At 31.8% G+C, this 26,601-nt stretch overlaps 2 protein-coding genes across 4 annotated transcripts in view; one reads left to right on the top strand and one right to left on the bottom strand.

The window, feature by feature from the left end:
• The window catches only part of LOC140439614 (uncharacterized), a 1,046,430-nt gene that overhangs the window by 751,991 nt on the left and 267,838 nt on the right, over positions 1-26,601 (top strand). The window lies entirely within an intron of this gene.
• Positions 7,478-11,122, bottom strand: LOC140438263 (uncharacterized). The gene is made up of 2 exons (XM_072527959.1): positions 10,505-11,122; positions 7,478-10,442 (listed from the first exon to the last, which is right to left on the bottom strand). The coding sequence occupies exons 1-2, from the start codon at positions 10,839-10,841 to the stop codon at positions 8,644-8,646; spliced, it is 2,136 nt and encodes a 711-aa protein (XP_072384060.1). The 5' UTR covers positions 10,842-11,122; the 3' UTR covers positions 7,478-8,643.

Below are 26,601 nucleotides of genomic sequence, written 5' to 3'. Positions count from 1 at the left end.
GACCACAGAATATGCAGACATAATATTTGTTTATGGATTCTGTAATGGGAATGGTAGGGCTGCTAGTAGAGAATATCGCAGGAGATTTCCTAATCGTCGAACTCCCAGTCATCCAACATTTGGGTCAGTTTTTAATTATTTGCGAGAAAATGGCACTTTTCCTAGTAGAACAACAGAGCAACATGTAGATGAAGCGCAGGAAGATGACATTATGGACGCCGTTACTATGAACTCTACAATAAGCACTAGACAAGTAAGTCGAGAACTCAATGTTACTCAATCAAAAGTAAGTAGAGTCTTACAAAAAAATAATCTATACCCATATCACATTCAAATGGTTCAGCGACTACAAGCTGGAGATGAGATCGATAGGTTGGAATTTTGTAGATGGATTAATAATAATCGACCAACGCTATACAGGACACTATTTACAGATGAAGCCCAATTCACCAGAGACGGGATAAATAATTCACGAAATTTACATGTATGGGCAGAATAAAATCCCCATGCTATTCGAGAACGTCGTTCTCAGTTAAGGTTTTCGGTTAACGTGTGGATTGGTGTCATAAATAACCAATTAGTAGGTCCTCACTTTTGATGATCCTTTAACAGGGCAGGTCTATTTAAACTTTCTACAAAATATTTTGCCGAATTTGCTTGCCAACGCGAACGTTGCTATCCGAGGGATGTATTTTCAGCATGATGGGGCACCCCCACACTTTTTACTGGCAGTGAGACAACATCTCAATAATGTTTATGGCAACAGGTGGATAGGACGTGCAGGTCCTATTTCGTGGCCTTCAAGATCCCCTGATTTCAATCCCGTTGATTACCATATTTGGAGACGATTACGCAGTGAATATTAATAACCGACAACGATTAATTGATAGAATTATACATTGTTGTAATACTATTAGAAACGATCCCCAGAGTATCCGTAATTCAATACGTCAATTAACAATTCGGCAACAAAAATGTGTACAGGCTGCAGGGTTCCATTTCGAAAATCTATTTTGAATTATTTTTATTTTGTTACCATTATTGTATCTTTTCCAGTTCTAATTTATGGGTTTATCATAACTATGTACATATTTTTAGTTTTTTTTTTTAAATTGTTCTTCGTTATTGTTAGTAGTTACTGTTTTTTGTTGTGCAGTGACTCAGTTTATCATTTCAATTAAAATGTTTGAAATTTATAACATTTGTTTAAATTAATTACCTTATAATTTGATACTTCATTATGGTTGTTCTATTTTTGGTATCATTTGATCGTTCACTAAAAATTTAATAAAAGTGCGACAACATTGTCGCATATGTCGTTTTCATTGGCTATTTATGTAGTTTGAAAACCACTTATTGCATTTTAAAAAAATATATACAGGGTGTAATATTTAATACGAATACCTAAATTAATTTTTCCAAAGCCAGTCCTGGAATTTTTTAGTTTAGCTAATACCAGTCGAATGCTTGATAGTAGTGTACTGTATCATGCAAAAATTAAAGAAATCAAATGAGCCGTATAAACACTACAGTAAAATGAAATAAATGGTCAATTACACAAATCACCCTGTTAATTAATAAAGAAGAGGAGTTGACATTTTTTAGTGGCCACATGATATGCTCCCTGAGGGACTCTAAATATGGTAGAAGTATGTAAAGTTCCCCATGACTCACCCTGCACACAACAATGTACAGAAGAACATTTTTGGAGCAGTTAGGACGAGAACTGGCAAGACCCTATCACCAAGACGCACTTTTGATCATTTGATCCTCATGTTTCGGGAAAAATTAGAAATTAATTAATGGACTACAATTGATATAAATCTTTAGGCTGTGCATAGATGATGAAGTTTTTCAGATCCCTGCAAGAAAACAGTGTTACATGTAACCAAGAAGCAGAAATCGCCATACCAGACAAATATGTAAGATGTCTAAAAAGCATATATATGGAGAACACACAAAAATCTTTGTAATGAATGTTTCAATAATTAATAAATATGTATTTTATAAACTGTGTTTTTTTTCAAATGTTTTGTTTTATTTAATCAGGTTTTTAAATAAATATTTCATAAATTGTGTTTTTTTCACATTTTTTGTCTTATTTAAACAAGTTTTTTGACCGACAATATAAACGTTTTACTTGTTCAACAGTTTTACATATTTCTTCTATTAAAAAACTTAAATAGGAGTAAAAGCAGTTTTAACAGTTGGTGTCTTAAAGACGCCACGCGCTCAGTTACGTATGTCAGATTCACGCATCTACTTTTTTCTTGTTGGTTGGCTTTCTTTGTTTGGGTTTTGGTGTCCTGTTATAGGTTTTACACCTCTTCAGGACGTGATTTGTTTTTGGTGGGTTGGCTGTGTAATTCCACTGGTGGAAGATTTCGTGACTTGTCGGTGGAGGAGCTTCCTGGACAATCAGAGGTGAAAGGGTTGTGAGTAAATGGTCCTTTTCAGAATTTTTTTTTGCCAAAAAATATTTATGAATATGTGAATTTATATGTACACAATTTAATAAATAATAAATGTATTGAATCGCGTTTCGCGTGAGGGCAGCTGTGGCTTTATCCTCTGCAATAGACAGGTATCATTGTGAAATGGGATCGGGAAACCACAGAAAACCGATCCTTCCCTCTCTAGGCAAGCTCGAAGTGAGCATTTACTGGTTAATGCGACGGTAGTAGAGGGGAGTTGCCTCCAGAAAATAAATTTATTCATCAGGGAGCTCGTTGTTGGCGAGGGCCAGTAATATTGTGGGTAGGAAAGGGATTTTGGGTTTAGGTTTCCCTTTGAATACATTGCCGATGGATGAGCAGGTAGTTTTCAGTATGTTTTGGGGTCTGAAGTTTTGGCCTCGGATGGTTTTGATTATGTAACTCCTGCTCAAAGAGGAGAGCCTCTCATTTATGAGCTGGATATTCGACAGGTGATGTATAAGGGCGGAGGGGTAGTCACATCGTTTTTTATTCACGTTACGCAGGATTGTCTATTCCAGTCCCAGCAGTTTTTGTGTGAGTTGGCCGTGTACCATCATATAGACGTTGGATCTATACTCGATGACCGGCCTAATAAATATTTTGTATGTATGTATAAATAATACGTGGGTGTGTCCTTCCAAACTTTTTACAAAGAACATTGAGTAGACTGACTCTGCTTCTAACCTTGTTACAGACTATGTCCAGATCAGTCCTCCAGTTTAGTGTTTGTGTAAACACCACACCGAGGTATTCAATCTGGTCGCAGAGCTGCAGTCGGTCCCCTCAAAGTCTAAGGTCGTGTCTTCTGTATATGATGGGTGTGATGAATCTGCTGCGACTGGGGTGTCTAAAGAGAATCATTTGTGTTTTATTTGGGTTAAATGTTGCTACTTTCCATCTCCTACACCACCTGTCGACCAGGTTAAGGTGATTTTGAGCACACCTAAGTAGTACGTCTACGTCTCGTAATGTTGTTACGAAAGCTGTGTCATCTGCGTAGAGTAAAGTAGTTGTATTGGTGTATTGTGGTTTGAGAAGTCACTGTTGTAAATTGTGTATAATATGGGAGCCAACACGGCACCTTGTGGTACTTCTGCTGTAGAATAAAAGCGTCGGACCTCGCACTTTCACCGTGATTATACGTTGAGAGACATATGAGTAATATATAAGTCTAACGAATGAGAGGGACAGGCCGATGTTCAAAAGCTTCTTGGCCAGTCCAGCATGTCAGAGTTAGTGGAAGGCTTTTTGAACATCGAAGCCTAAGGAATGCCGTCGTTTAGACTTTGTGTAAGGTGTGTGACGATTTTTATCAATGCCGTTTTGGTGAAGTAACCTTCTTTGAAGCTGAATTGAAAAGATGGAATGATATTGTGTTCGGTGGTAAAATCAACGAGTCTCTCCTTGAGAATCCCCTCGAAGACTTTAGATAGAACGTTTAGAAGTGAAATCGGCCTATAAGAGTGTAGATCGGTGAGGGTTTTGCCCTTTTTTAAGAGCATAATTGTATTGGCTACTTTCCATAGAGATGGAAAGTAGCAGTCTGAGAGTGGCATTTCTGGCAACTTAAAGGTTAAGTAAACTCAATAATAAAGAAAAAACGAAATACATGATGATACGCAGAAATTCACAGCTTATGCAAAAGCAATATCTCTCATTGAAAGGAAATTAAAATAGTTGAAAATTAAAAACATTTATAGTCAATAATAACTTATGTAAATTACAACCAATTTAAGATAATGGAATGCATTAGTCGGTAACAGAGCATATTATCCTGTTGAATATTTAATCACATCAGGCTTACTTAGTTGAAAAACGAAAAATAAATATATTGCCCAATTCTAAGACCAGTTGTTTAGATGTAGAAAAACAAGGGTTTTCAAAAAAATGAGATAAAGCATAGCTAAATCAGTAGGGTCAGAAAATTCGTCAACAAATTGTGCTGGGTATAACCATCGTAAATGGTGAAGACATGCTAATGCCGAAATAAACTAACTTTTTGAATATTTAAAAGGAGCTACAGCAAATATAAAGTATGTGTTCTAAAAAAGATTTACAAAAAGAATATATTGATTAAATACCAAATGAGAGATGTCTATAAGGTAGACCAAGAATTAAGTGTCTACTTTTACCCAGATCTCACAACCAATCAATTAAACAAATTTTTGCATGATGTGTCCAATCGTTCGATCAAGTATGGTAGACTGACCTTATTCGAAAACTAAACTCGAGTAGACGGCCAAAACTATTTATCAAATATATTCCTGCTTAAATAATGCAACTATTCGAATTAGAATTGCAAGCTGTCTATCCAATACATTCACTACAGAAGCAAGGCTCCATATTCGGTCCCTTAGTATATACTCTGTATATAAGTTCCTTGCAAAACCCTCATTTTCGGTAATGATAGGACCCTTCTCACTTTCTCACTGTAGCAAATTATTGAAAGACAGGAGCCCAACCTTATTCGATTTAGCACTACGTCAACTCAAGATTTGATAAATAGTGTTCAAAATGGAGAATAACTCTTTATATCAATAAACAAAAACTTGACCATTATATTCAGAGGCCTATAGAGACCATAGGTTTAAAAATGATCCTCTTCTGATACTCTATGGGAAAAGAGTCGATTTTCAATTAACGGTCACTTAGTTGGTACACCAACTAACAACAGACTCAATACCAGTAACACACTTGGCAGGATATGAAAAATAATCATTGCAGCATCAAACGGAAAATTTGGTGCCTCCAACTCAGCTGCTATCGTTTACTTCCATAAAAAAATTGTAAAACCAATAATCGTGTACCGTGCTCCTCTCTACAACCTACTCAAACTCAAAACTCTCCAGAAAGGTAAGACATTACTGATCAGCATAAATTCATAATCTAGCTAACAGTCCTTCTATAAACCACAAGAATAAGTCTCCAGGCAAATACATCTTGGGAATGATTCAATACACTAAAACTAGAACTAAAAACTTTGTTAAAATGACTGACCATCTAAGAGAATACACGCTCGTAATAATTCCGAAATTAAAAATGATATTTTTTCCTACAACGTTACTGAATACTGTCCGAAAAGAACTTCCTCACAAATATTTTGATATCTTCGAATATGCTCCTAATGAGTACCGTGTAGATTATTAATTCAAAGGACATGAGAAGATTGGTAATCTGCGGTTTTAAAATATCATTGCACTGTGATAATTGTGCTAGATACAGTGACAGGTTTATTACGGCGTAGGGTAGTTGTGCTGCAACTAAAATGAACAATTAACAGGCCGTCAAAAAATGTTAATTTGCTAACAAACCATTCATCAAACATCATACCCTAAATGTCATCGAACGAGTCAGTGCTATTAAGAACGAAGAGCAAAAATAAAATCAACTCCACCATGTTGCTTATGTTTAAGTATTAATAATCCTTCACGAGATTTTTTAAGTTTAATCCCATGTCTTTACTCATCCAAGAAGAGAAAAATGCTACGACGTCGTCGATTTAATGGATTTACGGGGCCAAAACTATTTTGAAACTTCTTCTTCTTCTTCTTCAGCCTTCATTCATCCATTGTTGGACATAGGCCTCCTCCAATTGTTTCCACGCTTCCCTATCTTTTGCAATTCTCATGCATTTCTTTCCAGCTTTCTTTTGAAACTTATTTCTACTAAAACTCATACAAATCAAAGAAAAATATTATTCTTTAAAAATTGGCATATATTTTTCATGGAAAAAATTCAAATCAAAATTTAAAATAAACAAAAAATATACAGGTTTTTATTTATACCTCAGACACCGGTGACTGATATATCGGACTCAGTATTCGGTTCTCCCGGTAACAGCATTTTAATTGTTTCAGGGCAAAATGACCCTAGATTGACCCTTTTCTGTACCTGTTTCTTGCTGCTTAAAATTGTTAATGTGGGTTAGAAGTTAAAAAGAGCCAGGTGAATATATCTAGCTTGAATTCCTCCCGCGAGAACTTTGTGCATAAATCTCGCAGTATAATCAAAAATGCTTATTCTTCGTTGTTGTTATCTCGGCAGCTAATTAAGTATTTCAAAGAGTCTTCGGCTAGTTTTGCCGTCATTGGTGTTCTCGAAATTGGCTTTTGGCAGGTCGACTAGCAATTCAGTTTTCTTTCTAAATCTGTCCTGGATGTGTTTTTTTTTTTTTTTGTAAGAACTAACTTCTTTTCTTCATTAATGTTCTTCTCCAGATACTTTTTTGTTGGTAATTTATTCGCAAATGCTTTATTTGCTTTTGATTTTCTAAAAATAATCTAAAATAACAGTAAATATTCTTTAAATATTTCAAGATATATTGTTTCTTACCTGAATTACTCGATTCCATCGCAATCACTGTGAAAAATAATGTGAATATCACAAAATATTACAATTTAAAAGTTAACTACTGAGCTTGAGCTTAACTACTGAGTTACGAGCGGCTAGCTATCCAGTGGACGCGATTGTAGCGCCATGCGGTACGACGGAGAAATATTAATAAAAGCAGCTTGTTGACGGCTGTCATTGTCATTTCATCCAAGAATGCAAAAATAAACAACAAAAAATAAATTTAAATTCGAATGTCTATATTATTTATTTTCGCCTAATTTTATAGGAATCAAAAAACGTAAATAAAAACATCTATATACGTATTCAAAGAATAATTCATAAGCAAACCTTAGACATTACAGGTAATAGGACAAATTAAAATGTGTTACTCCTTATGATTTTTAAGATATGATTTAACACCAAAAATTAAGAATTTTCATCAAAATGTTAGCATTTTGATAATTATTTCTATATTATTTTATTATCTACCTTATTTATGGTACAATAATTTTTACCCATTATTACAATTAGTAAGATATTAAATAAAACACATAATATTTTCAAAATGTTTATTATGCCTAGAAAATTTTCAGATTTTTCTAGCCTTTAATAATTTGCAACACAACTTACGCTGTAAATCAAAGCGATATAACAATTTATGATCTAGTCCATTAATTAACTACATTTATTTAATTACTAAAAACATATATAGTATTAGTACTATGTACTACTATCATAAATTTACAAAATAGTAATAGATGTATAAACTAAATTTCATATCAGATTTAATTTGTGTCAAATCTAGTAATTTTTTATAATAGTTTCTCTATTAAAAAATATCATCTTCACATTAAATTTGAAGTTTCTGTCAAAAAATGATCAAATTTTTTTAAAGTGAAAATGTTGTGTTGGTGTATAATTAAATTGAAAAAAGTATTCTCAGTGGCGTAGCACCTTTACTTTACCTGGGGATGAGGCGAGTTAATAAATTATATATTTATAATACATATATACAAATAATCTATATAAAACCTCTCTATATAAGACATATAATACTTCTGAGAATATAAAAACACAATTCACTTCAGACTGATTTAAATGCACTAACCCTTTCTATGGAAACAAAATACTGAAAATTCTACAAAATTAAATTCCTATCGATTGTCAATGGTTCGGACTGCAAGTTATTAGAAAATAAATTTCATTTTACAACGTCTTAACATTGAGTGGGCCATAAAAAAAGGTATCTAAGTACCCCTGTTTAGTACTCTAACGTTTCAAATAAAAACAGATTTTTAACAATTCGACAAAATTCCATGTATCAATTCCTACTGCAGGTTATTAGATAAATAAAGGGGTATTATTTTACAATTACAACACAGTTTTGGTAATAAGAAAAAGGTACTTATAGATGTAAAAGAAGAAGTAAAAATGTAGAAAAGATTTTACTGCTATTTAGATATTTATCAAATACCAACTTCGCAAGTGCTTGAAAAATTTAAAGTTTAAAATTTAATGGTCACTCGTATCAGATTCGAGTGTGTACAAAATACATAAAAAAGTTAAAATAAATTATAATGGTATCATCAGCAAATAATTTTATTTTACTTCTAAATGTAGTAATGATAATGAATTTATGCAAATAAAAAATAGTACAAGAAGAACAACTGATCCCTGAGGTATTTGTATTGGGGTTTATAAATTTTACTTGAATAATTTTCTCTGTTGTATATATAATTTTGAAAAAATGCAAATAATTTCCCTTATTTCAAAGTTACTTAGTATGGTCAAACGCTTTATATAAGTCCAGGGGTACAATGTGGTTTTTAACATTTCACTTAAATAGAACTGGTTTCTGGCAGTAAGAATGCTCACTAGAAACTTCTTTGGAAGTAGTTGAAGAAGCTGAACCCATGAGCAACTCCTTATAGTAAGTAGTTTCAGCTTCATTTGCTTTACATAGTGTTTTCTGTGAGCAGGGATTTATTCTTCTCTTTTTTGTGGATGTAAACCGAATTTGAGGTGCAATACATTTATTTGCAGGTTCCTTTACTGTTTCGTCGGATTGAATAAATGCCCTACTGACAACAGACTGTATTGTGTTATCCAGTGTTTTCTCAAGTGTTTGAAGCAAATTGCAATCAATATGATTAGTTCTTAATAATTGGCCTTGGAGTAAAGTCATTTTTTCAATGATACGATCAACTGCATTCTGATTGTCTTGTATTTTTCTAAGTTCAGTAATATTGTGATCAATGGTACAGGATGGTAAAGTTGAAGAATCTTCTATAGTAGTACTGGTACTTGGATCCAAATGTTCTGACTTAATGTGGCTTAATACAGCATGGATATGCTTACAGATTGTAAATTTAATGTGATAATTTGGACAAGAACAAGAATATATGTGTATACACGATCGGCAATTATTACATCTCAGTTGACAGTTTTCTACAGGACATTCAGCGCATTCTTTTCTGATAAAATAATTTATCTTACCACTGGAAGATTTGACTTCCCAAATACTAGGATCTATTTTAGATTGTGTAATATTTTCTCTTTTAATGCTTCTAGATTCAATATGACTTTTATTGATTAAGGTAATTCGATAAGTTGACTTTCCTTTTATTGTCTTCGTTAATCGATCAAACAGTTTATCCCTAGTAAATTTCATTAGAGCATCTATCGTTTTATCTAGTCTCTTTACCTTCTTTCCCTCTAAGTAAATATGCTTTAGGACTTTATGGAATGCTTCTAAATACATATTTGTATTTATTCCCAATCCATACCTATAACAATGTGCCCATGATTCCACTCGATTAACATAGTTATTTTGAAAATAATTAGCAAATTCTTTTGTAGTATCATTGTTGTGAAGTTCATTTAGTGTATTTTCTAGAAGATTACTAAATTCATTTACACTGGTATTGTCCATTAGAAGTCTTAAGCATTTATATACTTCAGCTTTAACTTCTTGAGAGCCATTTATTTTTTTTAATTGTTTTCGCCAGTTTTGATCGACATGCCAATCACAAAGTAAGCGATGTAGAGGTAAACCCATTACACTTACCCAAGCATTATAGAAAACAGCATCATCATCGGACATAAATACTTTAGGAGTTATAGATCCAGTCTTAGTTTTAATAATTTCAAAGAAATGGGCCATAACAAATGTATCTGTTTTATTTGAAATTAAGTATGCCACAGGAATACCTTCTCCATACTCGTCAACAACAACAAGAGTACTTAATAGGAAATCGTAACTGTTTGTGCCATGTGTGGAATCTATACAAATGATGTTTGTACCAAATTTCTTTAATAATTCAATCTGATACTGGGTCATTAAGATCAGAACAATATCGTCTTCCTTAAACATATTATTTTCTGCTACTGTCGATTGTAATTTGTAATAAATTACAGGTGATTCATCTCCTAATTTATTACACATATTATTTATCCAAAGACTCACGCTAACAGCATCATTTTGATGTAAATACATAGATTTATGTATACAAAACTCCTTTTCAATATTTTGCAGATCTTTTCGATTCAACAAACTCATTCGTTCAATATTACTACTAGAGTCTCGAATGTCATCCAATATTTTTTGGAAGGATACTCCCATTGATAATTTTCCTATAAAAAAAATTAATTAAAATCATGTGCAATTTTTACAAAGCAATGTTTTATAAAACTACCTGCAATCAGTGACCTTTCATCTTTGGATAAATTTACAAAACGAAGCGATTGGTTATGGGTGTGAGGGGTCCAAATTGTGGCTTCAATTGAATTTAGTAATTTGTTTTCAATTAATTTAATAGTTGAAGAACATGCTGAATCCATTTTACAAGAACCTTGTCTTCTCATCACTCTTTTTCTTGTTTCCTCTGAAACTAATTTTGGAGATCCTGATCTGTGGCAAATATAATAACTAATTTTCTTTTGAGATGAAATGTTTTCATTTTGTTTGGAATAAATACATTCATACTGCTTTTCTTGTGATGCTTTCCATTTATTAAAATCTACAAGATTCATGCAAAAATATAATATTATACCTAACAAAAAAAGATATAAATAATTAGTAATGAAATAAAAGATGTTCTCACAATCAATTGATTTGATTGATTGTGAGAACGTCTTTTATTTCATTATTAATTTAGTATATACTCACTTGCAACCCATTCATTATTTAAAAAAATACTTTTTGCATTATGGACTTACCATTCATGGATTTAAAATTAACAGTGTGCTGAAAAATATCCATTTGATGTTCAGCAACCAAATGATCTCGAAAATCGTCATAATGAATAACACTTATTTTGCAGTACCCACATTTTATTTTACCATAACTACCTGGATTGTCTTTTAAAGGCTCTAATTTATGAACTGTTCTATAGTGAGAGTACAAATGTTTTCTCCATTTAAATTCTTTACCACACAAATCACATAGACTTTTTGCACTTTCCATATTGTTTTGTTTGTTTTGAAATTCGAAGTCACTTACTTATTCAAATTTTTGAATAAACTGACTTTTCATAAATTTTATGACAGCTCTTCAGTTACAATTATGTCCGCCATGGCGCTACAATCGCGTCCACTGGATAGCTAGCCGCTCGTACTGAGTTAACTACTCAGAGATCAAAACGTCACTAACAGCTACCTGCGTGCGCCTTCGCTCGTGCAAACGTGCGCGATGAACAGTTCTAGAGTGGGGATAGTAAGATCTTGCAAACCATGATACCAAAGAATATAGACGCTTAAGCGTCTATATTCTTTGATTATACTACGACAACAAGATAAGCAGGGATGCCAGGTCTGGGGATTTTTCCTCAGAACTGGGGAAAATTGAGACTGGGGAAAATAGGGACTGGGAAAAACTTTTTTAAAATGACTGGGAAACTCAAACTGGCTAAAATATGTTATTAAATTTAATAAAAAATAGTGATTTTAAAAAGTCCAGTAATTATGTGAATATTAAATTAACTTCAATAAGATAAGATCGCGGTGACTGGTTCTACATACAGGCTACACTCAATACAGCTTGGTGAATTGGCGCTACCGCAAACAATGATATTGCCTGGGGTTCCCTGACACTGTCATCTATTATGAGCTACCTGTGTAGGTCCGGGGTTCTCCGACTTACAAGAAACAAATAAAATTATCAAGACTTCTTAGGAGTCATAAGGCATTGTCATTTGTCTTTTCCTGTAATTCTATATAATAACTATCATACTGTCAATACTGTCAAAAACAATTACTATGCCTGTCAGTGTCACCAATATTACTTTACAATGCTTCTCATTTGTTTCGAGCTTCTGTCATATCTCATATAATCCGTATATAATATTAATATACACCATATGACAGAAGCTCGAAACAAACAAGAAGCGTTAAAAATTCATATCGGTAACCTACATGGCAGGCAACACACAGCGCAACACGGGTTACATACATGTAGGAAAAGATTTGTTAAAAATTTAAATATATAAATCTGGGGAATTCTTTTCAAAATCTGGCAACTTTTAAAACACAATTTGTGATATCAAAAAATGATTTCTAAACAATTTTTTTATATGTGGTGCATCTGCGAATACATAAATTTTATTTCCAGATGTTGGATTTTCAAACCAGGGCTTGTTTTCAGAAATATCTAATCTTTTCCACAAACCTCGATTACTGCCACCCAAATCTTAGTTTATAGCATAAACCGGATAGTCAATGTTCTCCAAGCTCTCGATTATTTCAAATAATTCTTTTATCATTGGCCGATCATAATCATAGAAGATAGGCTGCTTTCATTTGTGGCAAATACCCCGGGCCAAAACAGCTTGCTCATATTTATGAGGTCCCAGAATAATATCACGTTTTTATCATATTTAAACGTTTGAATTTTCATTTCATCGAAAATAATTATACAGGCTTTTTCCTGTTTTGTTAGCACATAATTTTTCATGAGCCTCAAAATTATTTTCAATATTTCTAGAAAAAATATTTGCTTGTTAGAAATCTACCTAATTTAAATAAATTTTGGCAACGTTTACCTGGACTAATTTCTACATTGAACGCCCATCTTGTTAAGGTACGATTAAGTACCCGATTACGTACCCATCCAGGAGAAGATCGTGGTCCCCCTAACATATTTTCGTAGTTGTCTCCTTTTTTTGTTTCTGCTCGGTGTTTTCTATTAAATCGTGATGCGCAACAAGAAGGGTTTTCAGTTGGTAAATAAGCATTAAGCTGGATTTATAGTTTGACGTACTGTAAACGTAGACGCACTGGAAAAAGATCAACATAGAATTTTGTGTACTCTTATTTATAAATGAACGTAAACGCATGACGGAACGTAAGTGAAACGCACTGCAACGGAAGAGTTGGGCAACATTCATCTTTTACAGTGCGTTACTTGTGTCTGGCCAATCAAAAGGAAGAATTTTGTGCTGTCAACCAAAGTGAACTGTCTGGCCCGCCTACCATTTTGTAAAGTTGTTTATCAACATATTCGAATTTTGATTTTGTTGATTATTTGTTTTTTGAATTTATAAAATAATAATAATAAATAATAAAAGGATATTATAGTACCATGGTCACCAACTCTAGCAACTGTTTCTACTCATGCCAAAAAATTCCACTCCGTCGATTTATAAATTGAAATAATATTTACAGTCCATTTGTTACGTCTGCAGTGCGTCTACGTCTACAGTCCGTCAAACTATAAATCCAGCTTTAGTTATAGCTTCTGGATTTAGTCTCCATTTTGTTTCTGGATAACCCAGCAATTTTTCTTTCAGCTGGTAATCAGATTCAGTAAAATATTTTAAGCATACACTTACTGTAAAAACGTTTATTTTTTTGCATGCATTTCTCTACTTAAATTTTGGCAAGGTTTTTATCCGCAGAAATGTAAAAAACCGACACTTTGATGGATTTTTTAGTTTTTTTGTTATTATAACTATTGCAACTGTTTAGGAGTTTTCATTTTGTCATTATAAAGGGATTTTTAGGTCAGTATGGCAACATTGTGTAGTTGCAAACTGTACGACTATTGGACTGGTCCAATGTGCATAATGGACTGGCCCGAGTGGGTAATGTACAAGTTTGGTACAAGGAGAGATTTGAGAATGGCGGAACTGACATAACGTTGTAAATTTGTTAGTTGGGAAAAAGTGGGAAATATCAGTTGGTGGTATTAATTTTGGCGAAGAAAACCCGTAAAGATAATTTAGAAGTTCTTAGCGTGATCAGCAACCATCGCACAGTTTACCATTTAATATTGAAAGCGCAATCTACTTCTAATAATATTTTAGAATTTTATTGAAAAAACTTAACTAGAACTATATTCACTTACGCAAACTGCATAACAAACAGAACATAAAATAACCATTTGACATTTTTTTGTCGTTCGGTGATGTAGTCATAGAAGAGAGACAGTGTTTTTCAGGCGCGTGGCTTTATCTTTTTGTTGTAGTAACATCAGGCAAACCATCATTTTGTGTCCACGATATTTCTTGAATTTTTAAAGTCACTTTTGAAATTTGACTTTTGGTCGAATAATTATTTAAACTTAACGTAGGTATGTGGCACCGACGGTAAGTACCCTTTTTTTATCTTTAAATTCATTAATATTGTTCTGAAGCTATTTTCTTGTGGCATTTTAAAGTAACTACTATTTAAATGGGAATAAGCCACAATTAAAGGTTAAAGTACGTTTATTGACGTTGCAATTTCCACTTCGGAAATCGTTCTAAAAAAAAAAACTTCTCAAAAAAAATTTTTTTTGAGAACGATTTCCGAAGTGGAAATTGAAACGTCAATAAACGTACTTTAACCTTTAATTCTGGCTTATTCCTATTTAAATAGTAATTACTTTAAATTCCTTCTTTATTTGATTGAAATCATATTTATAGATTTTACTAGGAACTTATAAATAGAACAAAATGGATGCATTGATATCTTCATTCATTTAAACACATTAATCACAGTAGATGCCAACACATATGCCCATGATAAGACGTTAATGGATAAGAGATTGTTAACTATTTAAAGTTAATTATAAAGCAACAGTAGATAAAATAGACCACAACAACGTCAATCTAGACACTGAAAATTCTATAATTAGCATTTGCAGTAAAATTCTATAATTAGGACTATTTCCGTACAGAAATGTAGAAAATGTGACGTTTTTGTATTTATGCACATGCTGAAAATACCCTGCCACAGTTTGAATATTACCCATTTACTCCTTACAATAGTTATAACAATACAGTAAATTCAAACGTTTGTAACCACGTTACTTAAATGGGTCCCTCCAGTAAAAGTTCCAAGTGCCAGTTTAAAAAATTTTCAGGAATAAAAAAAAACATTTTTCGCGATAAAAAATAACATAAATTAAATATTATGACAATATTACTCTAAATCTTTTTATAAAACATAACTAGTAAAACCTTTAAGTTACACAAAATAGTAATAAAGTTATAACCAAAACAGTAAATTATTAATTGCAACATCGTTCTAATCGACAGTCGCTGAGAGGGTTGTAACTTTTTACGGGAATAATGGCAATTGAAGCGTTAATGCATGAAATAATAAACAAGTTTGCTTGTTAAAAGGTAACTTTATTTTGTAGACAAAATCTTATAATAAATTTTAAAAAACTTATAGAAGTAATATATTTGAAAACTTACATAGTATCAAAAAATTATTTATAAATTACAAAAAAATAATAATAACTGAGTTTTTGAACTAAAGGATAATGCCACTAGGCGGACAAAAATACACATCATTATACAAAATAATACCTGTCAAAGATATAAAAATAATACAATTTGAAAAGTTAACCCTTTCATTACGGATTTCATTGTAGCGAAATAAAACAGTTTAAAATAACTTTAATGATATTCGTTGACACCTGGAGACCTAACAAAGCGATTGAATTTTTTTTACATTGTTGCGTGTCCTTGTATCCTTAGAAAGGACATGGGACATATATGTCCCATTAGTGTTGAATAGTGGGATAAATAAATCCCATCAGTAAAGAAACAAACCTATATTCAAAATGAAAAAAGGTACATTACACAAAAAAACATTACTTCTTATGAATGATGTGGTAAAAAACAAGTTTTGCATAGAGGCACATTGCACCCTATACAAATAGACGTAGTTCGAGTTTCTGATTTTTTGAACATCTAAAGCACCTTCTTCTAGTAGGTATTTGTTGTGACAAATGGTCTCCAACATTGATCATATGTTTCTGTCGTTTAGATATTCTTTTAGAACGGCCACTTATTCGTCTTTTTACATTTGATTTCGATCTTCCTAATTCAATTAACTATTCTGCTAGTGGCACCAGAAAATTCAAAAGTGAAAATTTCGTATTATCTTTTTGTACACTTCTTTTATGCAAATCCTTCTAAATATTCCAAGAATTTATAAAAGCGTACATGACTAATCTATAAAAAACTTTTCTCCACCATTTCGCAGATTTTCGGTCCATATAATATGTGCTAACGTTTTGATCGGCGAGATCTACTCTTCTCATAAAATTATTGTAAAAAAAATTGCTTCTGGACAAGCGAACTCAGCTTTCTGTTGATAATTCCAACAGTTGTACTGTGACAATTGGACATCAGCATAACTTCCTTCGCGTCTTTCCATTTAGTTGCTAAAATTCCTTCAGATGAAACTAAAAACTCCATGTCGCCTCTTAACATTTTGCTATTATCAAATTTAGCTACATTTACCCGATTGGCCATAAAGGTTCCTAAGCATGGAAAATTTAGGGAGTTTAGTAGGTTAAATGAAGTGAAAAATCTATCAAAGCATAGACATACATCTGGTGACCGTATGGTGTTGGCTAGAGTTTAGAGTTCCAGTAGTTGGTGTGGAGTATATATTGAAATCGTGTATATATCCTGTGAACGAATCACTTCGTTGCCACATTTTTATACCTCTTTTTACTGGCTTCATAGGAAGATACTACTTCAAGGCAAATCTTCCTATGAACTTAGTCATTGATTCGTCGATGGACTGATGGGAACTCTCAGTCCTCGCTTTTATAAAAGTTTGTTTCAAAAAAGAAATCACTTCATCGATATAGTATGTTTTTGATGTATTACCATTTCTTTTAGTATTACTATAGTAGGACTTAGATAGCAGGAATAAACAGCGATCTCTTGAAATAGCTTTTTTGTGAGAGAATTCGAAAGTGATTCGTTTTGTGACCAGTAGTGTGGGATAGATGGTACTTTCTTGTAACACATACCATTGTACAACCAATCAGTGTCATTATTTCGTACATATCTGTTTCTTTCGTATTTAATTTTAAATGTCTGTGTTTTGCGAGTGCTGCTATTCTTTGATTTGTACAGGAAGCAATATGCATAAATAAACTACGCGGAAATAATTTTAGAAAAATATCAACAGGACGAGAACTTTTATCAATATTTAGTGTTGTTATCCTATTTCTATGCGTAGGAATTTCTGTTTTCGGACAAGTTTGTATTTGGTATATTCCATTGTGCAATCAATTCATTTCTTTCAGACTCATCTTCAGATATTTCCGCGTCATCAGAACTTTCTTTCACGGAAGCAGTAGTGTTTACTGATCCACATGATCAGTAGTGTTCTCAGGTACTTCATCAGAATCTAAGACAGAATCGTCATAAGGCACATAATCAGACTCTGAGGCCGCATAAGGTTCTTCCTCGGATTCATTTTCAGAAATGTTTGTGAGTTTGTCAATTTCTTCTTGAAGCTCTTTCTGTAGAAAACATCTACGTGCCATAGTAAGTCCGTAACCAAACAATACGATGGGATAAATACGACCCGGTATAAAATACTACTGGAACACTAGGTCCCGTTTAGAAATTATGGTAAAATCAATGAAAACAATATCCAAAATAAACAATATATATCACTAACCTGTGTTAATTGGCAACTGAATTATATGTAATCTGTTAAAAGGCAGAGCAGACACTTTTTCCTTACTAAAATTTATATTATTTACGAGTTCTTGATGCACGTGTTTAGTTAACATCAATTTTAAGGTGATAAACGTGATATGTAGGTTGTATACTACTAGGTAATAAGTAAGGAATGTCGGATGCTTTCAAATAACATGGGCTTTGGAGACAAATAGATGCCAGTAGATTTTTTGAAATCCGCTGGGACATATATGTCCCCACAGTAATGAAAGTGTTAAAGTAAAAACAGAATAATCAATGCAAAAACAACTTTCTTTTAAGTACTTATATAAGTCTAGTTCTGGTCATAAACAGATATATTTTCATAAAATTCCCTGAATTACTCAGGATATATGGCATCATTGAGATGTGATCCTTCCTTTTCTCCTTTTTTATTGAAAGTTGTCCTTCATGAAGTCTGTGAAATGTGACTTTTACTAGAAGGAGTTTGACATTCCTTCTTCTTGCTGCTTTTTTTTTGTAAGACAGTGAGTATTCCATTGCTGAAGAATGTTGTGGGAGATTCTGGCTCGCAGTAAAGTTGGATCATCATGTGCCAGTTTGAACCGCACAAAATGAGTTATTCGAAAGTTTACTGTTCTCAGTTTTTCAATAATGTTAAGATCTTTAAAATATTTAGTACATATTAAACAGACAGAAAACATTTCTGAAACAGCTGTAATTACTTCTACCCACTAGGATCAACCATAGAAACCACTGCAAATTTCTTATGATGCTCAGGGTAAAAAGTTGTGTCCTGTTATTAAAAATCTCTGATCAACAGTAGTGAAAAATTATTTACAACAAAATGTTGCACAGGAGCTACCATTTGCCAGTTATTATTCTGCCCTCTATAACGATCTGACCATATGATTAAATTATGGTTTTCATGTTCTCTTCTAAAGGGACAAAAGGATGGGTGACATATGCAAGGATGCATGACACAATTTCTGCAGAGCCTCGCTTTCCTTTAGTTTCGTCCCAAAGAAACATATTCCTTTGTTGTTACCCTGGTCATGGACATACAGGTTGTAGCACGATAGCTGCCTTTGGTAAAAGAGATCTCCATGTGACACAGTTGGACAATACAGAACTTGCTGAAGGTAAACACAAAGCACAATGACGTCTTTGTTAACCTTGTAACGTTCCAACGAACATTCATTGGTTGCCAATTTGTAATCCTTCGAGGCTCAATTTGTAACATCCCAACGTTGAGCTGCTGTTGTCAACTTGTAACCGCAAACCTTAGTTTGCTGCTACAATCCGACTAACATCACTAACAACGTTGGAGTGACAAATCGTTTCCCGTTGGGACCAATTTTTAACGTCATAACCCCTAATGTATCAATTGCAAAATTGCTACATTAGACGTTATACGAAACACTCCCTGGCTAGCTCACTCAGGACGTGAATATGGCCTACTCTGGAGCAACACACGCAAACAAGTAAAAAGAAGAAACAATACACAGTTAAATTAACACATGTTTATTAAAATATTAAACAAAAAGGGGAGAAAAATACATGTTTAAATATTATATTGAATTTAAATAAAAATTATTTGACTTCTTGCTACAGTGTTACATTATAGTAAGAAAAAATGCTTGTCACGAAATCCTAGGTTTTATCCTGGTCTTTTCTGCTATGGTTGTTAGCAAGCCATGTTGTTAGTTGTGGATTTTCTTGCCCTGGAGTCAACTCTCCTATTGGAATGATAGTGCCATTCTCAGGCCGGTTGGTCTTCTGGATGTTAATATAAATTGACCCGCACCTGAGAAATGTATCCCGGAGGTTGACTAAAATGAAGAAAAACACACCTTGCTTCAGAAAATGGTGAAACCAAAATGAGAGACCTTGCTTGGGGGATGAATAGGTGACCAATCAAATTTAACAAAATTTTATCATTATTCACCCAAGCAAGTCGAGAAACAATTCTTATTTTTGTATTTATCAAAAGCAAATAAGTAAAAGTAACGATATATAATATTTTAAAGCAAATGGTAATTACTTTTTACAACTGAAATATTCTAATATTAATTAAAAAGCGGATTCGGTAAAAATGACAAGATATATTAATTGCAAAGCTAGATAATTTAGAATTTAGAAACATTTCTATACAGAAATGGTAGTTTGTCAAAAGTTAATTATTATTAAAATCAAAAGGTATTATTAAGGATTTAAATTTAATATTTAAAACTGTAAAAATATTCGTAAAACTTTTACATACTATATTAAAGAAACTATATATATTTCTTATCGCTAGTTTTTTATATAAAATAAAAAATATAAGAAATATCCACAAAAATATGTACCTACTTACATACGATAATCATAAATAATGAGAATTTTCAAAGTTAAAATTATAAAAGATTTTTATACAACAGGTAGAATCAGGAAACCGATAAAATATATTATACTCTTACCTCCTAATTCAGGAGACGACACAACAATTGGTTATTATAATTTTACAGAAGTCATGAAGAAAATCGATATTTGTAGAAATAAAAGCCATTATATCGACTTTTGTATCGAACGGGAAGGGGAAAATGTCAACAAAAAGGAGTCTTTGTCACTAGCATTAAACTAAACAGAGAATAAACATGGCACCTCTCGTTCCAAAGTAACAGAAATACAGATGAAAATAAAATTCATTCTTTAGAAACTTGAGTAAAAGATAAAAATGATGATTATTAAGAAAATAGGAAAGGTAGATACTGAAATATATATATATATATATATATATATATATATATATATATATATATATATATATATATATATATATATATAAAGAAGATAGATTTGGACGCCAACTGGTTTTTATACCAAATACCAGTAAAAATGAAAAGAGAATAATGAATCAATTAAGTAAAGACATAATTCTGATACAATCTATATCTGAGAAAATATATAGAAAAATAAGAGATACAATGGAGGATATAGAAGAATATGAATTATGACAGAAGATATGGAAATTGGAGAATAGAATTAACGAAATATATTAACATAAGAAAGAAAGCAGGCAATGTAGCAGTTATAACGCTACAACCTCGCCTGTCTTTTTGCCATTTGCTAGAGTTTTTTATGCACTGTTGGCTCTAGCATGATGCAATTGACCCTCTATCTGTATTTAATTAAGCAAATTTGCGTAGTTAGTTGACTTCATTTCTATCTGTTCGAGAGAGACCAAATCTTAAATTAAATTTTGTTATAAAAGATATAAAAATGACAGTGGCAGGCATAACACTGAACATTTAAAGACAAAGAACAAAAACTTTCATAATCGAAGCTGAAATGATATTCGAAGTAATATATGTCAAACTGTTATTATCCACTGTACAACATTACATATAAAAATATAAACATATAAACAGGTAAACAAATCAACTTTTAAATACATTTTGGTGAAATGTACAAAAATAAAATCATATAATGTACACAAATTAAAAAAAAAACATTCCCCACATTGGCGGTGGCATTTTTGTGCCACGAAAAAGCACACAAACAAAAGTAGATGATAAAAATCTAATCGTTTACCAAGACTTAACGAAAACCACGTTGCTCAATTCGGCAGGTTCATTAGGAATGGGTAAGGATGTAGTTAATAGAAAAGTAAGAGATAGATAAATGATAGATAATAAGTACATAACAGTTTGACAAAAGAAAAACAAGAAACACTGAATACAGCTTAACTGCAAAATAAAGAGTGTGCCAACAGAGAGTCATAAGAGATCCATAATCGTCAGAAAACATATCAAAGAATTATCAAAAAAAATTACAAAAATTATTAACAATTATTAAAAATTATTAACAGTGTGAATAACTTTTAACCCGCATAATTGCCGTTTATTAATTATTTATAAAATAAAAAATAAAATCTATAATTTTGAGAGTTTGTTAAGTAATATTAGTCCCAGCTTTCAGAGCAATTTCAGAGCAAGTGTGTAGTAATTTTTACAAAAGGTATAAACCATTTACGAGTTTGCTTTATTTTGCAGTTTTTAGAGCAATTAATTAATTGAAAAAATTTAGAATACGCCGCATTGAAGGTTTTTCTATCTCTTAAATAGATACATTTTCAATCGTAGGCGAAAATTCGAAAAAATCGCATTTTTCGTATTAAATGGGTAATAATTAAAAAAAAACGCACAAATTTCAGGAGAAAACATATAGGATTTCTTACTATATGTATATATTAACAAAAAAATATTATAAAACGCCATGTGGGAGGGGATGCAAACGTGACATCGAGGTGTCAAAGCAAAACCTGTGACCTACTAGATCGGCTATTCTGGATGGTTCTGGTCCTGGCTAAGTTCAAAGCGAAGGTTTATGAACCGTACTAATGTTAACTGTTAATGCAGATTCAATGTTTACCCATATTGAAGCTAGTGACGCCAGAATAAAAGTTAAAGCGAAAATAAAGTTATACTTATTTACAAAAAAATACATTTGTGATTTATTCTTCAACCAACGTTTAGTATTTTAAATATTGTTAATTACACTTATCTGTACTTTTAATTACATTACTCTGTATTTACATAAATAAGTTATTTATTTATTTAAATTTTAAACGTGTTTAAAATCATGTTGCGTAAGAAAAAGGTTAAGATTAAATATTAAAGACACTTAAATTAAAATAATTCTCATATCATGTTATTTCACTCATTACCCTACTTGAAATCTGGCAAAATATTCCAGGAATAATTAGGATTTATTAAGAGACCGTTGACATTACAATTATGTACATTTGATGGAATTATAATAGTAATGTAATGTAGCTACATTATGGTAACTTTATACAGTACGTACAGGTACTTAAATAATATTAACCACACTCTTCAATATCATTAACTATAACATCTGCCAAAGTTTGCAAATTTTTCAGGCATTTTTGATCTAAGAAAATTAGAATAAAAGTTAAAGCGAAATTTGAAGTCCATATTGGAGTAAGAAGCAAAACCGCCTAAGTAGCAAAATATACATTTTGAGAAATAAACATCAAAGTTTTTTCGCCTTTAAATATTCTTGACTTTCAAATTTAAAATTTAAAGTCTATAATTCAAGTTATATCTTATTATCCTAATTATCTCCAAATATATCTTCAGTGGTGAGTCTAAAGCTCGTGACAAACATGTTGCTGCATACTATTGTTAATACACTCGTCACTCACACCTACAAACTGCTGCATCCTTACAAGTAAGACCACAGCCATTTTGGAAGTCTTAATGTTCTTCAAAAGGCGTATTGAGGATATATGTGTCATATGGTTTAAAAAAAAATTGTCGTTACTATTTTTAATATATGCAGTGCGAACTATATGCATGAATAATGTGTTTATATTCTTGTTGGTATTCTGGCCGCTGCATGAGTCACTAAAATAAAAAAGCTATGACATTTACTATAGTAGTGGCAAATATTTCCTGAGCTAAAATTTTTTATTATTTTATGAAACAATAATACTAAAAGAAAAACTAAATAACGTACATGTAACAAGCAGGATCCTCTAGAGGTCAGAGATTCATGCCCAATATACATCCCATTAATGAGCTCAAAGATACAAAAATTCTACGTCCATAATTGCTTTAAATAGTAAAGTTTGTGTGCATTTAGTAGTTATGTTGAAAGTGTCTTCTGAAGATCGAAGCATACAGCTATTGTGTTTTTTTCCAATTTTGCTTTTTACCACATCTTTATCTTTACTACAAAATTCGTGCGTGAACAGTTGTCGTGCTTACACGTGTATCTTAGAAGTTTAGTACAATCAATCGTTTTAAAAGACAATATTAATTATTTGAAAATTAGTTATAATTGTGGTTATAAGGGTGTTGTGAAAGCTTAGTGCATTCATATGGAAGTGGATGATGGGGGGAAACCCCCACCTCTACCGGATCCTCCAGAAAACTTAGATCAAGGAAATAATGAGATAAGTGGTTCAAATCATTTAAATTTAATTATAGATTCTCCTACATTGAATCGGAATACTAAAGATAAAAAACATAAAAAACAAATTATATTAAAGGATAAGATAGTTGAGGCTAGTTCAAATCCAGAATCAAGTTTTTCCGTTTACAATAATAATGAAACGATCAAAAAAGTAAAAACAACATTCCTTTATCAGTCTACTGATATAGGCCCGTTTCAGATTTACATTGAAAATAATATGGATAATTATACAGGCCAATTAAACGCAATAAAAATTGGAGAAATAATTTTAACTTCACATCCGGAATTAGATAAAAAAATAAAACAAATTCAATCGATAGGGAGAAATCGAATTCGGGTTTTTTGTAAGGATTATTTGAGTGCTAATGTATTGTTAAAATCTCACATTTTAGAAAATAAAAACTTGTCTGCATATATTCCTAAATTTTTAATATTTCGATTAGGAATTATTAGATTCATTGATAAAGATTTATCAGTTGAATATTTAAAAAATAAAATTAGGGCCTATGATTTTCATTGTAAATTTGAAGTGGAATTTGTTAAAAGAATGAACCGAAAAGTAAAAAACTCGGATAACGAAACAGAATTAATACCTACAAGTACTATTTTGGTTTCCTTTAAAAGTCAAACTTTACCTAAGTATATAGAAATTAACAAAGTTCTTTACGAAGTAGAAGTTTATAAACAAAGGGTTGTAATGTGTAATAATTGTTACCGCTATGGACATATTAGTAAACAATGTCGAAGTAAAATCAGATGTCTTAAATGCTCTCAGAATCATGACACAGTTACCTGCTCATCAGACGAATTTACAATAAAGTGTTTTCTTTGCAATGGAAACCATTCTACTAACGATTTTAATGTATGCCCGGAGTACAACAGACAAGAAAAGATTAAACAAATGATGTCACAGACAAATTGTTCATTCAAGGATGCTAGTAGTAGTATTCCAAAAAAAAGTTATGCAGATATTGTATCTAAGCATTTACCTTCGAATGCTGTTGATAATAATATAATTAATTCTAATTTACAACAAAATTCCTCAAATTCAGTTAATGTTCATGTAACTTCAACATCGTCCAAGCCCGTTCCACAACTATCACACCAATCCAATACGCGATCCATTTTCCAAAGATCGAACTCCCATTCATACTCTCAATTAAATAACTTAACAAAAAAAAGTAAAAGATCTTATCCTTTATCTCTCGATCCTACATTTTCAGCGCATCAATCCATTATTAGTTCAGTTAATCTTCCTTTTAAGAAAGGGGGAATTTTGAGTTCAGAACAATATCAGTCCAATATTCAAAATGAAAATAAATTAGAAAATGTCATTAGAGAAACCGAAAATAATGAAATTGCAAATGTCATTTTTCAGATAGTTTTATCAACCATAAATACAATAAAGAACAAAAATAAATTAGACATACAGGAAAACGAAATTACAAATATTATTAAAACTAGTTTAAATAACCTTTTTGAACATGGACCATATAACTCTATGTCAATGGAACCTTAAATCGCCAAATTCAAATAAAGAAAATTTACAATATTTGTTAAATGATCATAACATCGATATAGCTTGCTTGTCAGAAACTAGATTTACATCCAATAAATATTTTAATCTTCCAGGTTACAACATTGTGAGGGATGACCGTTTAGATCGCAATGGCGGGGGAACGGCCATCCTTATTAAATCAAAACTTTTGTATACTGAATTACCTATCTCTGTTTTACTACCTAATTGTAATCAATCATCCATTATTTTAAAATGTAATGATAAAAAAAATATTACCATTGTATCGCTTTATGTTCCACCAAAAACTAAAATTTCGTTGCATATTTGGGATCAATTCTTTAGTTCTTTTAATCCACCTGTAATTTTTACGTGAGATTTTAATTCACATAATATTGCCTGGGGTGGGCCAAACACAGACCACTATGGCATAACGCTTATGAAAGCTCTTGACCGAAATAATCTGGTATATCTCAACGATGGATCACGTACATTCATAGGAAATTATTTGCAATCTCATTCTGCTATCGATCTGACAATTTGTTCTCCTTGTATAAAACATTTACTATATTGAGACACAATAAAAGGTCTTTATGGATCTGATCATCTACCATGCATTACACAAATATATTTGGCACCCAAAGTTAATAAATTACTATCTTGTAGAAAATGGAATATTAAAAAGGCAAACTGGGATATATATTATATGGAGTTTCAAGAACAGTTCAATAAAACAGAAGTTGGTGATTACAATTATTTTATAAGAATAACTGAAAATGCAGCAAATCTTTCTATACCTAAATTTAAATCAAATAAAAGTTCAAATAAAAATAAACAATGGTGGAATGAAAAATGTCAATTTCTAGTACAGAAACGAAGAAACAGTTTGCATAAATATATGAACAATCCCACACTAGATAACTTGTTAGAATATAAAAGAACTGATGCTATAGCAAAAAAACCTTCAAACAAATAAAAAAAAATAGTTGGGAAAATTATTGTAAATCTCTCAGCAGATCGGTACCTCTTAAGAATATATGGAAAAAGGTAAATAATTTTAAAAATCGAAAATATTCAAATCAAAATCAATCAGATCATGATGAATGGCTTGCTGAATTTCACAGCATTTTAACCCCTCCATATGTATCCCCTGACCCAACCTTTCTTGATTGTGTAGATATAAGAGAACATAGTATTAGTGGACATTATCTCACCAACCAGTTTTCACTTCAAGAATTAGACATGGCACTCAAAAAATCTGCCAATACAGCTCCAGGTTCTGATAATATACATTATCCTATGTTGTTTAATCTTCCTAGATCAGGAAAAATTTTTCTTCTAAATCTACTAAATGATATTTGGTTAAACAAAGTCGAAA

Source organism: Diabrotica undecimpunctata, chromosome 4 (genome assembly GCF_040954645.1).
Source record: "Diabrotica undecimpunctata isolate CICGRU chromosome 4, icDiaUnde3, whole genome shotgun sequence".
NCBI lineage: Eukaryota > Metazoa > Arthropoda > Insecta > Coleoptera > Chrysomelidae > Diabrotica > Diabrotica undecimpunctata.
This window is presented reverse-complemented; position numbering and strand designations above follow the sequence as displayed.

What these genes read in the sequence shown, in the direction of transcription:
- LOC140438263 (XM_072527959.1), bottom strand. Translation starts at nt 10,841, where the DNA reads ATGAATCTTGTAGATTTTAATAAATGGAAAGCATCACAAGAAAAGCAG. An exon ending in TGAAAGGTCACTGATTGCAG is followed by an intron (nt 10,443 to 10,504) that starts GTAGTTTTATAA and finishes TTTTTTTTATAG; the next exon opens with GAAAATTATCAATGGGAGTA.